At 39.2% G+C, this 17,015-nt stretch overlaps 1 protein-coding gene across 1 annotated transcript in view; it reads right to left on the bottom strand.

The window, feature by feature from the left end:
• Window positions 1–3,628: 3,628 nt before the first annotated feature.
• The window catches only part of LOC149317164 (coiled-coil domain-containing protein 102B-like), a 35,407-nt gene continuing 22,020 nt past the window's right edge, over window positions 3,629–17,015 (bottom strand). The window contains exons 6-7 of the mRNA XM_089518833.1: window positions 13,512–13,628; window positions 3,629–3,838 (exon numbers count right to left, since the gene is read on the bottom strand). Of these exons, the coding sequence (XP_089374959.1) occupies window positions 3,629–3,838; window positions 13,512–13,628 (327 nt within the window). The remainder of the gene's footprint in view (window positions 3,839–13,511; window positions 13,629–17,015) is intronic.

Genomic DNA, 17,015 nt, shown 5'->3' on the forward strand with positions numbered 1-17,015 from the left:
GTATGTCACTGTGCTGAGTTTGGAAAGGGATGGAATAAAATGTGACATCACCAACTGAATTTTGCCAAAAGATTATTTGTTATTCTTCAACTTCCCCATATGATTTTTAAATCAAATATTGTCTTTGAGGCAAAGGTAAGATGCTACTACTACTACTGCTACTACTAATAATAATAATTATAACATTAATCTATTTTATATGATCTTTATCTAAAGGGAAAGGCAGATAATCAATCAACCAGCATCATCAACTATTATTACTGCTGCTACTACTATTACTACTACACAGGCCAATTAGTGTGTGTGTGTGTGGGGGGGATGCTAGCCTTTGCCTGCAATTGGCCTGACATTCTGAATGTCCCACCAAGCAAAGAAATCACTTTCCAGGCCACCTCTCCAGATCCCCATTCTATTTCTCCATTGCAGACATAATTTTATGAGTTTTTTTTCTTTTACAATCTCTTGTTTCTGAAATCCATGAGATAGCAAGCAGGTTAAAATAATAAATTGATCCAATAAACAATCAAATAACTGCAATGAAGCCTCAAGGGCGGCTGGCACCTCATCTGCCCAGGCATCACCCTCTAAGTTTCGCTCTTTGTTTAAATCACCCTGTATCCTCTCAGGGGAGGGCAGCAAACAGCCTATCCTCATTCCAACTCCTCAGCTGTGGAGGAGGAGGATAGCCAATAAACCAGCCAGTTAATAGCTCTTCTTCCTTCCTCTACTGAGGCATGAGGTGTCTGGCAAACAGAGACAGTGCCACTCCATTTTGCAACCACCTAAACTAACTAATATATTGAAGAATTCTAACCAGCTGAAATAACAAATTAATTAAACTGTTTGAATAAATGCAGTATTATGGAGTACAGTCATGTTAATTTAACAAATCTATTTATTTATTTATTTATTTATTTATTTATTTATTTAGAAAAGCTCTGGGAATGCCTGGGATATTATTCATGGTGGGAGCACCACAGTAATTATTTACAAGATTGATCCCAACAGATCTGATGTTAAAAGAAAGAAAGAAAGAAAGAAAGAGAAACCAACCAGCGTATGGCACCAAGGAAATTTGTTGAGGTAATACTATGAAGTCACAGTGTTCTACATAAAAAAAAAATAGCCAATTTAATTTCCATTTAAAAAAATAAAAAAGAATTATATGGCTAAAAGGGTGGATGGATGGGAAGATTGTCCAAATTTACAATCTGAAGGGGGGAAAGTCTATTACTAAGAGAAGAACTGGTTGTAAGGGAGATAAATCTTACAAGTACAAACCTTGGTGCAATTCTACATGCCAGAAAATCCTCAAATGGAATCCAGACAGTAATATAAAAGGAAAGAGTCTGAAATCTAGCCCATTTCCTCATTAATATCACATTTATCACCAGTTTATTGTTTGTGATGAAACTCTTTGCAGGAGATAACCAAGGTACAAAAGTATAAGCAGATTATATGCATATAAAAGTATTTACAAATGCCATCCACAGTCCTGAAAACAACATTGATTCATACTTCTAAACAATTCAAAGGATTATTTCTAATACAAAGAAATACAGCAAGATGAAATAATTTAAAATTCAGCCCGATAGTTTTTCACAAACTCTCTTGATGTTTCCTTGTTGCAAGGGCAAAGCAAGCCATGTTATAAAAAAGCCTATTGTAAATATCTCTCAGTAAAAATATTAATTTTTTTTCTGCCACACAAGCTCATCCATCAAAACTGTCAAACAGTGAGACAAAAAGTTCTCTTTGGGAAAAATATACACTGGGCAATGGGGGAGATAGTGAAGATTGTGAGGTACTCCATAAGTCCAGCTCCATGCACACATTCTTTTCAGACAACAGGTTTTCTCAAATATCTGCCAGTGAGAACTGTTGATGACATAATCTCAAAATACCATTTGGTAAATGCTTTCTTTATCTGTGGAACAAATGTGAGTGAACCTGTAGTGACATTTGCACCCTATTGATTGCCAGGGTTTATTTGTCTAACATGGCTGGCTAGAAGGGTAATCCCTTTCTCTCACACCATCTATCAATAGTAGAAGACATACAAAAAGTGTCAGACCTAAATTCAAATGTTCATTTTAACTAGAGTATACTGTCCTGAACACAAGTGAAAAAGCAGCAAGAGAAGCAGGTGGTTGGTGTGTCAGAGCTGTCAAATAGTCAGTCCAGTCCAAGTCAATCACAGGTTATCTGAACAAGATAAAGGGAGAAGCAAGAATGTGTTTGTCAGCCAGTCAAATAGCCATTAACAAGTCAGTAATCCAAATGTAAGAGCCAGCAAGAAATAAACAAAGTTGTCAAACCATATCCAGTCCAAGATCAAAGAAACACAAGAGCCAGAGTTCTATCAGTCCCCCAGATAAGCCAGTTGTAAACAACAAAGATGGGGAGGAGCTACTGGGAGATTTTGTCGCTGGCTATCTCAATACCACCTGAGGCCTAATTAATTAGCATCTTAGATTTAACTGTCAGTGGCCTCAACACGTCTCTCTTTGCCATTCAGCAAAGGATAGAGGTTCTCATCTTCAGCATCTGCCATCTCCTACTGGGGTTTCCCCAGCCCCCATCTCCTCATTTTCAGAGACTGCTCCACTATCAACTTCCTGATGCCATCTTTCTTTCCTCCCCCTGTTCCCCCGCCCCCCGTGTATCCAGAGGGTGAGTTATAACATATATCCATTAAAACAATGGGTACTTGATAATCAATTGTTACATAATTTTCTTTATCTCATTGAGTCTTTATTTATTTATTTACTTACTTATAGTTCATCTTTCTCCTATATAAGGAATCAAGGGAATTAAGGTGACTGCATTATTTGGACCTAACAATTAGATTTAGGCCTCAGTGAAGATGCATTATATGAAATTCTGAATAACAGCCTTGAAAAACAGCTTTAGCAGAAAAAAGTAACTACAAACAACTGTCAAAGAATTATAGTTTTGCTTTTGTTGTTTTTGTTGCTGTTGTTAACCACCCTCAAGTCATTCTTGACCCATTGTGACCTTGGATGAAACATCTACAAGACCTCTTGTCCTTTACTATTCTGCTTAGTTCTTGCCACTCTCCCCATTCTTAATCTTCTTCCAATTTCCTAGCTGCAACCCCTGTTCCTATCAATGTTTGATCCCAGGAATGAGAACTCTTTTACTATTTCTACATCTTCATTGTGTAGGTTGAATTTGTGTAGATTCTCCATGGTCATTATTTTTGTTTTCTTTATGTGTTTACTGTACATTTATAGGATGGTGCTCTTTCTTTTATCATTACCTGTCACATTCTAATGTAAATGATAATACAGAGAATCAAAATTATAACAGAAAAGAGTAGAAATACTACATGCAAGCAAAGCTGCCTTCACACATGAATTGTGTCATAAAACATTGTGCACAGAAGGCACTAAGCTTAGAAATGGTTAGAAAGTCCTGTGTCCTAATGTCTATATATTAAACACAGAGGTCTTCAAATTATGTATATGTCCATACCTAGTGTCTAAATATCAATGGCACGGATTCAAAATCCTTAGAAGTACATAGTTCAAATCAATGTCATTTTTCTTTTCTCTTTTTTGGGGAGGGGGTTAGCTATTGTTGCTAAGCTGCTTGGTATCATACCTTATTTTTTTGCTATTTTTTCATTGTGTGGTGTCTTGAGATCACCACACAAATGAACTGTGAGCAGTGTACTTTTCCTGTCAAGATGATCCTGAAGATCTTTCACTTTGCTCTTCAGCCTTCTGTTCTCTCTGTCTAGTTTTTGCTTTTCTGTTTCAAGGGTTTTTTGTCTTCCCGATTTCACTGCACTTTCTAAGTGTAATCTCTGCAACTGGAAAATATAAGTGGTGGAATATATTAAGTAAAGAACTGTTTCTTGGAAAACAAAAATAACTGTTCATCTAAAAGAATAATAACAACATGTCATCCATGTATTCAATATATGACACAGGTAAATTAGGTCTTCACCATACTAATGCTTCTTCACCACATTTTCTAAAGTGGGTAGCCACATCAGTCTGTTGCAGCAACTTAACAACATGCTGGGCTCACAGTTATAAGAGTAGGTTTGCATACAGTTGTGAGGAGGATCAATGACTCCCAAGATGTATTGGGTGCCATTTAGCCATGGAATGCAGAATAGTTTAGAGAACTTGTAATCAGTGTCTTATCTTAGTAACTGATGTGTCTACACATTTCCTAAAGGGGGTAGCCTCATCAGTTGTTGCAGAAAAATGAACATCATGCTTTGGTAGCATTAAAAAAGAAAACAAGTTTTATGTAATGTATGCTTTTGTGAACTATAGACCACTTCCTCTGGTACATAAAATGCTAACCAGAATTTCAGACAGCTATGCAATACATATCGCATATGTGCGGGGTGGAGGGGCTGTAGATTGTGACATAATAGGAAAATTAAATACAAAAGTTTATTGACAGTGACAATTACATTAAGAGGCCATTCACATAGCTCTTGCTGACAGTATAAACATCTTAGAGCTAGTAAGCTAATATAAGTATATCCATCATTTTGAATAACACTCAGAGGCCATAGTGAGTCCATGAAAAACAATGCTATGAGTAATTGATTAGTTGTTAACACTATTAACTTATAGTGTGTATGTATGCATGTGTGCATGCTTGCACATGCCTCATTTCAACATTTCAAGGTGAGGCACCTTTCCCTTCTCAGATCATATGTTGCCTCTTGTCTTTAAAGTGCCACAGATTTTTTTGTCAGTTTGTCCTTTCTTCATATAGACACTCACATTTGTATCTTCTAGAGCAATGCTGCTCAAAGCAATCATCCCTGGACTAGTGTCAGTCCCTGAGCCATTGACTGCTGGTCCCAGGCAAATATGGTGCTGATTCCAGCAAAGACTGAAACAATTGTACTAAGTGGGTACAAATATGGTGCTGATCCCTGGCATATCGCAAACATTTTGGGGAAATTGCCAGTCCTTCACATTAGTCTGAGAAGCACTGTTCTAGAGGAAGCATAAGCACGTTAGACCATTTTCTCTTGCCTTTGTTCATTCTTCTCAAAAATAACTTTGTAAAATTTGAGTCTCTTACGGAATGGATTGAACAGAGTAGTTGTGTTAGTTTATTACACAGAATCTTCAGGGAAAACCCTGAAAGCATTCATGACCATTATTATCTAATTTATTCTGCTCAGGGAAATATGAAGAATGGAGTTAAAATTCAAGTAAATTGTTTCTTGGATTAGCAGTAGTTTTGGAATCGGAATGGACTTTAGAAATATAAATGAAAATATGCTGTCCTTTAATCTTCAGACTTGGCAGGCTTCACAATGTTAATCAGTGTTCTACAGAGAAGAGCAAATAATCAAGAAAATCCCTAATAAGTAACTAACAAAGATGAGTTTTCGGAGTATAAATTCATACAAGAGAAGGTTAAGTCAAGGATGGACCAAATTGTTTTCAAAAATTTGAAAAAAACAAAAACAAAACCCTGGCATGCTCCAAATCGATTGCCTTCTCTGTAGCTGAAATCAGGTAACAGGTAGCTCTTAGATACATTGAAAAGTTTAGAAATGATAAAAAGAAAGCATGTTGTATCAAAACATAGAAAAAGGTGCTTCTTTTTAAATTTGAAAGAAAAAGGAACAATCCACTTGTAAAAATTATATGTACTGATAAAACTGAAAGCTATAATACTCATGTATGATATTGTCCCCCCTGCTCACAAGTTTGAGAATTTTGAACTGGTTACCTCCATGGACCAGAAGAGTCTATCTCAGATTTGGATGAGGACTCTGGGTAAATGTGGGGTGATAATAATCAACCAACCAACCAACCAACCAACCAACCAACCAACCAGCAGCCAGCCAAGCAAAGCTGAATCCCAGTAAAATGGTGGCACTCTGGTCTGGGAATTGGGTAGGTTCCCTGCCCTGGATGGGACTGCACTCCCCCTGAAGGAGAGGATGTATAGTTGTGGAAGTCCTAAAGCCATCTTTTTTGCTGAAGGCCTAGATAGACATGGCTCAGAGTGCCTAGGATCAGATTTGACGGGTTTAGCAGATACAGACTTTCCTGGAAAGCAATAATTTAGCCACAGCAGTCCATGCACTGGTAACTTCCTGATAATACTACTGCAATTCACTCTAAGTCAGGCTGTCCTTGAAGATGCAAAATACATTAGCTAGACTGTTTACTGGAACCACATTCAGTTCTGAAGGAATTACATGGGCTTCCAGTCCAATATGCTTCCGGTCTGAATTCAGGATGATGATGATAATATTAAACTCTAATTGGTTTGGAACCTCAATACATCTATGATTCTATGGAGTTTATCACATGGGGAAGAAATTGTCATGCTCCCATTTTCCCCCCTGTTACCATTGTGCAATTGTGAAGAAGATGATCACACGACGTCGGGATGATCACATTGCCCACAAGTTATCAAAGTGTCATGTTCCTGTCACATTATATTAATGATTTAAATCATTAATAACATCTCAAAAGCGCAATATAAATGTTATTACTTATAAAACATTACAATTGCACAATTGTGCATTTCTGCAATTGTGGTTTCATTTCCAGCTTGCTATTCAAAATAACAGCAATGACAGTGGGGAGGGGGGGAGGGGAGAACCGCCAGGATATCTCTTCTCTGCCTGTGTAGAGACTACAAAAATGGAACCATAATGCTTCAGGTATGTACACTAAAAGCGCTATTCTTCTGCAATTAAAGTGGAACTGCATCATTTTTGGTTTAGGTGTGATCATCTCCCGTTACTGTTTCATTGCTATTGCGCTATTGTGAAACTGCACAATGGTAACAGGGAAAAAACAGGAGCATGATGCTTTCTCCCCCTTGTGATAAACTCCTATGTCTTTTATAGTGGTAGGGCCCAAAAGACAACTTCCTCTCTTAAAGTTTTCAAATATCTGGTAGGCTCATGGCAAGAAGATAAGGTCTTTCAGGAGGTCGAGCCTATCTCAGAAGTGAATTATTTCTCCCTTTTAAAAGAGATCATTCACCTCTTTTGATCCGTTATTTTAAAAGCCCCCCTTTTTAAACAATTATGAGAACACTTCCATGACGAAAACGGAAGCGTTCCCCTTTAATAGCGCCAGGAGCGATCCCACCAGGAGACTCCCATCGCAGATAGATGACGCTGGGGCGATGGGAGCATGGCGGTTCCACTCAGGTATGATACACTCCTATGAAATGGGACTGCACAAGAACAGCCTATGTGCTACATCAACTGCGGCAATAGACTGCATGGGCAGAATATTCCAGGATGCCTGGAGCACAACTCCTTTAGAATCTGTCATGTGCAATTCTGATCAGTTCGTTGTCATGTGATTATGAGGGAAACTGGAATATTTTGAGAGAAGAAATTGGGAGGCTAAGTGAATTATGAATAAATAAAAGGACCAGTTAGTGGAAAACCAAGGAGTGGAGAAATGCAGCCAAATACTGCTCCAGTATTCCTCCCATGCCATCTTTGAAGTCAGAGAATGATAATTTCAGGCCTGCAACTGAGATGTAGGTGTTAGGAGATATTGATTGGAGAGTTGATGAGAGGTACAATAGTTTTGCGAAGAGTCAATTGGCATGTTATATTTCATTGAGTTTAGGTCAGTAGTTAAATTTTATTTTAATTAACTGTTTAAAGAGCTCCTTCCATGCAGCTCAGTAGGAAACTGTCAACTAAGACTTAGGGCCACAGCAGATGGCCTGGAAGGAGCAGCCTTGAAGTGCTCTGGCCCCAATCAGGCTGGGACTGTAGTGACCATATGGCCTGCTCCCAAAGTAGGCCACTGTCACAGTCCCAAACCAGGATTAAATCTGCTCCTAAAAGGGCTGGGTCTAGCCAGCATGGTGCATGGCTTCTGGCATGCATCATATGAATGCCATGCCCCCAAAGAGGCCAGCAGCCACTTTATTTGGTCCATCTTTTTTGGGCCTTCATTAATTTTGATAAATTAGTTTTCTTTCAGTAAGCTAATCTGTGTACTGGGCTTATTAGTGTGTTTGTTACAGCACAATCCCTTTAGTTCTAACCATTTTTATTGCTTTGCATCATACAGAATCTTGAAGCAGACTTCTAGTTGTTACTGATGTACCACTTTTTCTGAAGTATCAATTCTTTCCCTTTGCTGAACCATAGTAAACTATTCAGTTTTAATGTTCTTTTTCTTTATTAATGAACAAGCAACTGTAATGTGTTTTAAAGACAACTCTAGGGGGTTACAAAGCCTTGTTAAAGGCAACAGAAGGATGCCCTAGGCTACCTTGCACAACTACCAGCAGAACAGATGCTTTCAATTAGAAGAGTTCAACAAGGAAAAAATAAAATAAAATCAATGCAAGACTATTAGTGTTCAGAAGAGCAGTGCTGTAACCGCACTGGTTTTAAATGTAAGAAAAGCAATAATATATGGTTTACAATATTATGCTACTCTGAATCTGCATTCAGATGGCACATTGAGCATGAAGCGACAGTAGACTGTATACAGTAAGTAACATGCTCAGATTAATTTCATTTAGCCTTTTGCATCAGAAAAGCACATCTGATAACCCATGTCAGTAGCTGTACTTCACTGTTTCCCTAAATTAAGACTTTTCCACAGCCAACTACACCTTTCCTCTTTTCCATTTTTATTTCCATCCCCCCAAAAAGAATCCTATCTGCTGATCCCATTCCTATTTCCTAGTCCAACAAAATAAATAGAAATAAGCTCTATCCAAGCATTTTTTTTAAAATATGTAATGTCTAAAATTGAGGATGGGGCAGCCTATGCTGGCAACATCCCCAACATTCCTATATATCCTTGATCTTTCATTTCCTGCATTTTAATCTCAATGTGAGTAGATTCCCAAGTGAATTATTTGACTCTCAGTTTTATGAAAAAGGTGGGCGATAACAACAATCAACCAACCAATCAACCAAAGCTGCCATGTCAGAGTTCTGTATGTGAAACAGACTTCCCATATTTGAGCTAATAAGAGTACCAATCTTCTTCAGACCACTCTAAGCAATACAGAATGGTCAAGACCAAAGGAGGCAAGGCCTTATAACACAAAGGGACACTACGGTTTAGTCTACCATTTATGGCTCCATCAATATATTTAGCCCTAATGAATGGGAAGAAATATATGGACTCAGCATTGTACTATTGGACTTCTAAGAGATGAAGTATAGTTGGTGTCTTCATTGCAGTAGCATATTATGTTCTAGATTTTGTCGCAGTTTTACTATTTCATAACTTTCAGTTATTTATTGCTGTCCAACTATTTCATGATTTTTTTTCTGTTGTTGATTTTTAACCCTGACACACAGATGTGGGAATGAACTGAGACAAGTCCAGCCTTTGCAAAGAGCAGACAATGTAAACTCTACTCGGATTTTACACTCTTATAAAATTATCCTCCATACTGTGACTAACAAGATCAATAGGGGCTGTTGGAACTCAGAAGGAGTGGCAAGATTTTCTTATAGTAAGATCTTGAACATAACCCATATTCTATTGATATTACTGCTACAGACTGGCTCCCATCTGTTTACAAAAGAGTTCTAATAACTTAAAGAATACATTATACCTTTTATGTTGTTTAAAATGAAGGACTTTTTTTCATTTTTCAAATATTCCCTGTTAGATATATATCACTTCTAAGGATCTCCTCCCCTATGCCAATGACCTAGAAGTCATGCCTAGGCTTGAAAGTGATTATCTTCCAATTTGACTATAACTAAGCAGCTTCACCCACGAGACACACAGCAAGGACTGTTACCAATTCTCTTTAATACCACTAGGAAGGATTTATCAGCAAGCCAAATGGACCTCTCTCTCTCTCTCTCTCTCTCTCTCTCTCTCTCTCTCTCTCTCTCACACACACACACACAGCTAAACCAAACAATAAGTGAGGTATTGACCTCCGATTGCCTTCGGTGTCTTTGGAATGACCTGATATTAACTGAGTCCTCTGATGAACTTCTGGAAAATTACAACAATCAGGTGGCATACCTTTCAATGAGGTGCTGGAGTACAAGCCATTGGTCTATGGTGGATCGGCTTTTCCTAAAGCCAGTTTGTTCCTCTGAAAGTATGTTTTCTTGTTTCTGTACTGAAACACCAGAAAGCCTTTACTTTGGCACTATGCCATGCCCTTCTCTCTACTGTCCTTGAAGGCCAATATAAGAAGATCCCCTTCTCACACAGATTATTCCCCTCTGACTCTGGCCAAATAGAGACAAAAGAGCATGTATCACTCCAGTGCTCATATTCATACTACAGGGACATCCGCCTTAACCTTATTTCACCTTTATTGTATAAAGATCAAGGACACACCAATCAATTTTACATATTTTTTTTGTTGCTTTAAGATACCAACCCTGATATAAGGTATAATGTTGCCAGATTCTGTGAACTGCAGTTAAAAATTAGTCAGGCAATGACATCTGCAGTAGGCTAGTACCAATCTTGCCCTTCCACACTAAATTTTAAAATGATATTTTAAATACTGTGTTTTTGCCTTGCTTTTACTTTCTCTTGTTTTGTATCCCTTTCTTACCTGTGCTGGTCTACGATCATAATAAAGATGAACTGAACTGAACCTGTTACAGTTTTCTGTGAGCTTGCAACACACTCACTAATTACCTCAAAGAAAACCACTGGAACAGCCAATGTAAATCAAAATGATGCTACCCCACACAACTTGGCATATAGAGCACAATTCTTATCACCACTCCTTCCTAAGCAAACTCTTTGTAAATAACCTTCAAAAGCTATGAATTACCGTATATCATTTAAGATATAGTGGAAAAAGAAGTGTTTTATTCTCCTGCTCCCTCTTCTAAAAAAGAAAAAACTGCTAGATTGAATGGGTTTTTAAAAAGTGTTAGCTGTTGGCTCTTCTGCAGACTACCTACCATGATATATTTTAATAATGGGGAAGCTGCAGGGCAGAGGATTCTACCATATCACTGATGCAGCCAGAGGAGAGGGAGAAGTTTTCTGATACCACCTAACAGAGAAATGACTTTAAACACCCTCAATTCCTCAGTTCAGAAAATACTAAATACTGAAGAACCTCAAAAGGAAGTCATCCCAATGGAACTGGCACTAGAGGAAGGAACTGGCATTAGAGGATTGTGTACTCATACACATCCCATGGTCCGTTGAGCAGCTTACCATTATCCAATATGGATCCCAGAGCTGTAGCTCTGGAATGAATTATAATTTCTGAGGATCAGGTACTTATAACCCCTGCTGAAGTAGCTGTGAATGAATATAGCAACCTCTATAGCAGGGATAGGCAACCTTTTTGATCCGAGGGCCGGGTTGCTGTCACTCAGACAACTGGGGGGGCCAAAGCCAAAAAATAAATAATTAAATAATATAGGACATTTTCAAATGTAGGACACATTTTTAAAAAATGGAGGACATGTGAAAAATTTGACGATTTTTTTAAAAAGTTAATATAAATGCATGTTTGTTAGGCATGATCAAAATGGAGGACATTTGGGCCTCAGAAGCTGGCTGATATCAATATCACCACCACCACCACCATCATCATCACTATCATTGTTAAAGCAGACCTTTTAGCATTAAAAGCACCAAAAATACACAGAAAGCACACTTTGGAAAGTCACACTGTCTCGCCTTCAGAAAGAAGGAGTGCATGCCTCAGAAACTGACTGATATCACCACCACCACCACCACCACCATCATCATCATCATCACGACTATCATTGTTACAGCCGACCTTTTAGCATTAAATGCACCGAAAATACACAGAAAGGCACTTTGGAAAGTCACACTCACCAAACGGAATGGAAATCCTCCTCCTCCTCCTCTTCTGCTTCTTCCTCCTCCTTTTCCTCCTCCTGCTCCTTCCTTCCTCCCTCCCTCCTCCTTCTTCCTGCCTCCTCCTCCTCCTCCTCTTCCTCCTTCCTTCCTTCCTCCCTCCTCCTCCCCTTCCCCCTCCTCCTCCTCCCCCGCCCCCTTCCTTCCCTGCTCGGAGGGAGCCTGGCAGGGCCAAGGAGACCTCGCTGCAGCGGGGCTCCTTGGCCCTGGGCACCTGCCTGCTGGTGGAGGGAGCCAGGCAGGGCCAGGGAGACCTCGCTGCAGCGGGGCTCCTTGGCCCTGGACACCCGCCCGCCGGTGGAGGGAGTCAGGCAGGGCCAAGGAGACCTCACTGCAGCGAGGCTCCTTGGCCCTGCCTGTCCGCTGGCTGAGGGCTGCTCGCATGAGAGGCCAAAGGCCCCGCACCCTTGCGCAAGAGGCCTTTGGCTCTCGTGCGAGGGGTGGAGCCTTTGACCTCTTGCGCAAGGGCGCTGGGCCTTTAACCTCTCGCGTGAGCGGCCAAAGGCCTCACGCGAGAGACCTGGTCCTGCCGCCGATTGCCGCCGGCGCAGGGCCTTTGGCAATCGGCAGCAGGACTGGGCTCGGGCCGGTCCCAAGGTCTCGCCGGGCTGGATGTGGCCCGTGGGCCGGGGGTTGCTGACGCCTGCTCTATAGGATCCTTTTCTTCCCTTAGTCACAAGGCAACCAATTTCCCTATATCTTACTCTCTTACAAGTCACAATAAAAACTGTTTAGACCAAATGCAGGAGGAAGGCAAGCCCATGATATCTGCATATGTACCACCTGAAGCAGCAGTGGAATGTTGTGAGGTGAGTGGAATGGGAATAGTAATTGAAGTCAATCAAAACATAAGATCTGGAAATCCCATATTAGGGGTTTCCCAAACATTTGATTAGCATTCCCTGCACCAGCAAAACTCCCACCTTACTCTTCTTTGTTAGACTATTGCTGGTTGGTGGAACAGATCTTTCTTTCATAACTATGGCCCATTACAGACAGGCAAAATGTGGTGTGGCAGCGGCAGTACTAGGGTTAGGGAGCGTGCACCATGCAGATGCTCCCTAAACCTAGTATGTACTGGTGGCATCAAAATGGCGGCACCCTGTCTACATGGGCGCTGCCATTACGACGTGACGGATGCATAGTGTCCGCATGTCACGTTGCGCTTGTGACATCATGAGTGCGCCATTTGTGCACTTGGGGGTTGCAAGCGTCATGTTTGGCGGCTGAGGCTTCCCTATGGCAGAAATCCAGGTGCCGGCAGGCTGACCTTTTGGGGCGGTCTGTATCCCGCCTATATTGCTAAATTTGATATATTATTGTTTCAAGAGACATGGGCCTGTGAAGACTTAGACTTAAACTATTTTACCACATTCACACTAAAAGCTTGGCTTAATTCAAAGCAGGGGAGGTCTAGAGGTGGTCTATGTATTTATTTCTTCCACATAAGGGTATTGTCATCAGGCTTGATTCCTTATTCCAACTAGTTTTGCATTAGTAATTAGATTTAGATCTACTTGTATTATTATTATTATTATTATTATTATTATTATTGATGTTTATTTGCCCCGTCACTATTCCTTGACTCAAGTGAAGACACACTGGAGTTTTACAGAGTTTAATCATTATAATCACAGAATTCAGAAACAGATAACATACCTCTCCCTGTAACTGCCAGCTCTTCAAATCTTGTGGGGACTTCGCTTCAGTGGCTTTCTCAAAATCTTCCATATTTTTTTCCACCTCAGTCTGATGCAAATTAATACGTATATCGAACTGAAAGATAGGGACTAGCTTTGAAAATAATGGCATATATTGCAACTATTTTAATATTAATACATATTGTCAAGATGACCAAAATATTGTATTGAATAAGCTACAAATGGACTGTCTCTTAAAAGCAGCTGTGGATTTCATTAGGACTTCCTTTGTAAGTCAACTCAACACTGTGGAATCTGTAATATTACTTTAAAAATTATAGTACAATCAAAGGAGAGAAAAACAACAGATGCTTCATTCCCTTTTTGTTAGGGTTGTGTCTACTATTGTTTATGGAGACAAAATGGCGCCACCGTGTACAAGGAAATATTTGGATACAAGCTGTGTTATACATATTTGCAAATGAATAAAATAATAACATATCTTCAGGTGTGGAGAAATAAGCAAGGGACAGAACAAAATGCTCAGTGGAATGATAAATGACTGTAGGTGCAGGGACCAGAAAACCAGGTGAAGGGAAAGAAAAGAGTGGAGAAATGTGGAGGAAGCATAACTGAAGTACAATGCACAGGAGTATTCTACACTGCAGCATTTTGTTGCAGCTCTCACTTGTAGATTACTAATGTGTCAGATTAAAAACATCTGCATGACCTTTAGTACTAACACAGAGATACTTATTACTACATATCTTTATCTGGGCTGGATCCAGACTTTGCCTCCCCCAAACAAAGTTTCTTTTGTCCATAGAAAGCTTCTGGTGCACAATAAAAATTATGTAGAAAGAATGAGGATGAAGGAAATTTTTATGGATTTTCTTTCTCTATGCTACAACAATGTACTTGAGTTTTGGGAACCCAGAAAACAGGGTAGCAGGGATGCTGAAGATCATAGGAGAAGAGGAATCATCTTTCAGGAAAAGGTGTAGCAACCAAACTCTGAATTCAACTCCTTGTTACTTTCTGGCATGATAATATAAATGAGGAATGACAATCATGTGGCTCACCAGATGTTTTAGCATATCTAGCCAGCATAGTCAATGATGATGAATGCTGGGGCATGTAATCTATGCAGATTTGGAGGGTTGTGTGATCCCCACACCTGATGTAAATGAGTACTTAAGAGATAAATACTTCACAGGAACAATTTCAATAGTATACCATGAGAAGAACAAAAAAAAACGTTCTCTGTCCATTTACATTTTCAGAAGGAATGAATGTTAAACTCATTAAAGAAAAAAATATATAAAAAACATATGTACAGTCATGTCAGCTATACTCATAATACAGAATGATTGTGATGAAATGCATCCTATAAATTATAGAGTAAGAGTGGTGCACTTGATCCCTATGCAATCTGTTTTGAAATATAAATGATACAAAAGTGTTTTGCAGTGTTTAAGTGATTAATCATTTTAAATCTCAAATTTTGCCTATGTCATGAAGTTTAGGAAATGGTTTACTGGGAGAATTTCAATTTGTATTGTTAGGTAAACCCAGAGGAAGATAAATTATTGTACATTTTTAAAAAAACAAATCAATTCAGAGAGACAGTTGATAAGATTTAAAACAAAACAACCCACATTGTTCTCCAACTAGATCTAATGGCTAAGAGGGCCAACTTCTTTGACTGATATTCAGCTGAAAAATGCATCCTCCTTATTAGTTCTGAAGAACTCCAGTAACCAAAGATGTAATAAAAGTTTCTGAAGATACCAATTACATTGGAGTGCCTGAAAACAGGAATAATTTACCACTGCAAGCCCAGTTGCCCCACTCTTTACTGGTATTTCAGTAATTGTTCAGCTCTTTAGGTTTTCATGTGCTTTGGTTTGATCATGCTCATTCCTTTTGTGGTTTTATTATCTAGCTACTAATTGCTGGGGAGCCCCATGAAAAAGATGACAGAGCTCTTGTATCTTTATTATTTTTTGTATAGAGGGAGTTAAATTACTGCATTGTATTTTAATGTTTCACTTTATTTATACCCCACGTTTTCCCTAGACATGTGAATTTCTGAAAATTTTGAAGCTATGAAAAGGGGGGGGGGGTATTTTTCCAGTTTAAACAAACACTAGGTTTTTTGTTTGGGGGTATTTTTGTTTTGTTTTTTAGAAAAACTGGAAAGCAATACAATATCAGCACCATTTACTGACTGAAAGTGACTTTGTTACTTTAGGAATATAAAATACGTAGTGCATAACTGTTTGGCATATTAAAAGTACAGTCCCACCCTTGCAGAGGTTATGGGTCCCATCCTATCAGGTGGTAGTTTATCCACAAAGGAACTATAGATCATTCCTCCAAACACAGATCACATTCACTCCACCTACAACAGAAAACAAGGTCCGGAGTGTGGCCGGTAGCATGAGTAGGGCCAGAGATCTTCTAGAGAAGACCTTTCTGTCCCACCACCTTATGGGTTCCTAGAAGAGGGCTTTTCCTATGAGTGTTCTCATGTTCTGGAACTCACTTCCCAGAGAAGTTAGCCTGGCACCCTCCTCTCTGTCTTTCCGCAGGCAGGTGAAGAACTTCTTGCTCTGACAGGTATTTGAGAATGTATTGTTTTAGATTGCAATTGCCTCCTGCATCAAGTTCCAGACTGGGAAAAGATGGGCAACAACAACAACAAGCTTTTCTACCCTATGAAAAAATATACTTTGGATATAGTTAACGTTTTTTCTTGTTTTCTCTTTTCTTTTTGTTTTATTTCACATATACTAAACCTAATTTAAGACTTTGATTAAGTCTTGCTTCTGGAAAAGTCCATTATAACCCATACTAAATCTGGGTTTTGGCTCTGATCTAACAGGTTTTCGGCTCTGAAATTCTAAACGGAAAAACTTAATCACTGAACAGGTAAACCCACAAAACCGTGTATTAACTGAATTCATCTCAACTCCTTTTGAGAACAGACTGATATTCCAAAGCTAAGCATCAGAAAGCTGGAACCCCTGATGTTCAACTCAAATGGGATTTTAAAAATCATTAGCATACTTTTCTATCAGTTGATTGGATTATGACAGACAAAACCAGCAGGAGTGGCAGTAGTAATAGACTATACAAACTGTGTTCAGAACCCTATGTAAATGGTAAAAATTGTTTTAGGCAGAAGGATTATAGCAATTATTTTTCGTAATTTAATTTTAAATCTCCAAAGGGCAGCTGCTTCGGAGCATTCTGAACCAAAAGATCTGAAGTAAAACATGAGCTTTCATCTCTTAATTTGCCTCAATGACATCCTAACTTTGTAGGAAGCGAGAAGAGTGTTCACTAATTCCCGCATGTCTTCAAGGTTTCACAACAAGATATTTGGTTTGCATTTCAAAGGGCAGTGCTGTGCCTCCATCTAACACAGTGCTTTAATGGTACTTGAAACAACAGAATATTACTGAGGCTCATTACCCTTTCTTTACAAATAATGCAGAAGTGACAGATAAAAATGCTT

The sequence above is a fragment of the Sceloporus occidentalis genome, unplaced genomic scaffold (genome assembly GCF_023333645.1).
Source record: "Sceloporus occidentalis isolate IW3139 unplaced genomic scaffold, rSceOcc1.0.p SCAF_3, whole genome shotgun sequence".
In the NCBI taxonomy this organism is placed as follows: Eukaryota; Metazoa; Chordata; class Lepidosauria; order Squamata; family Phrynosomatidae; genus Sceloporus; species Sceloporus occidentalis.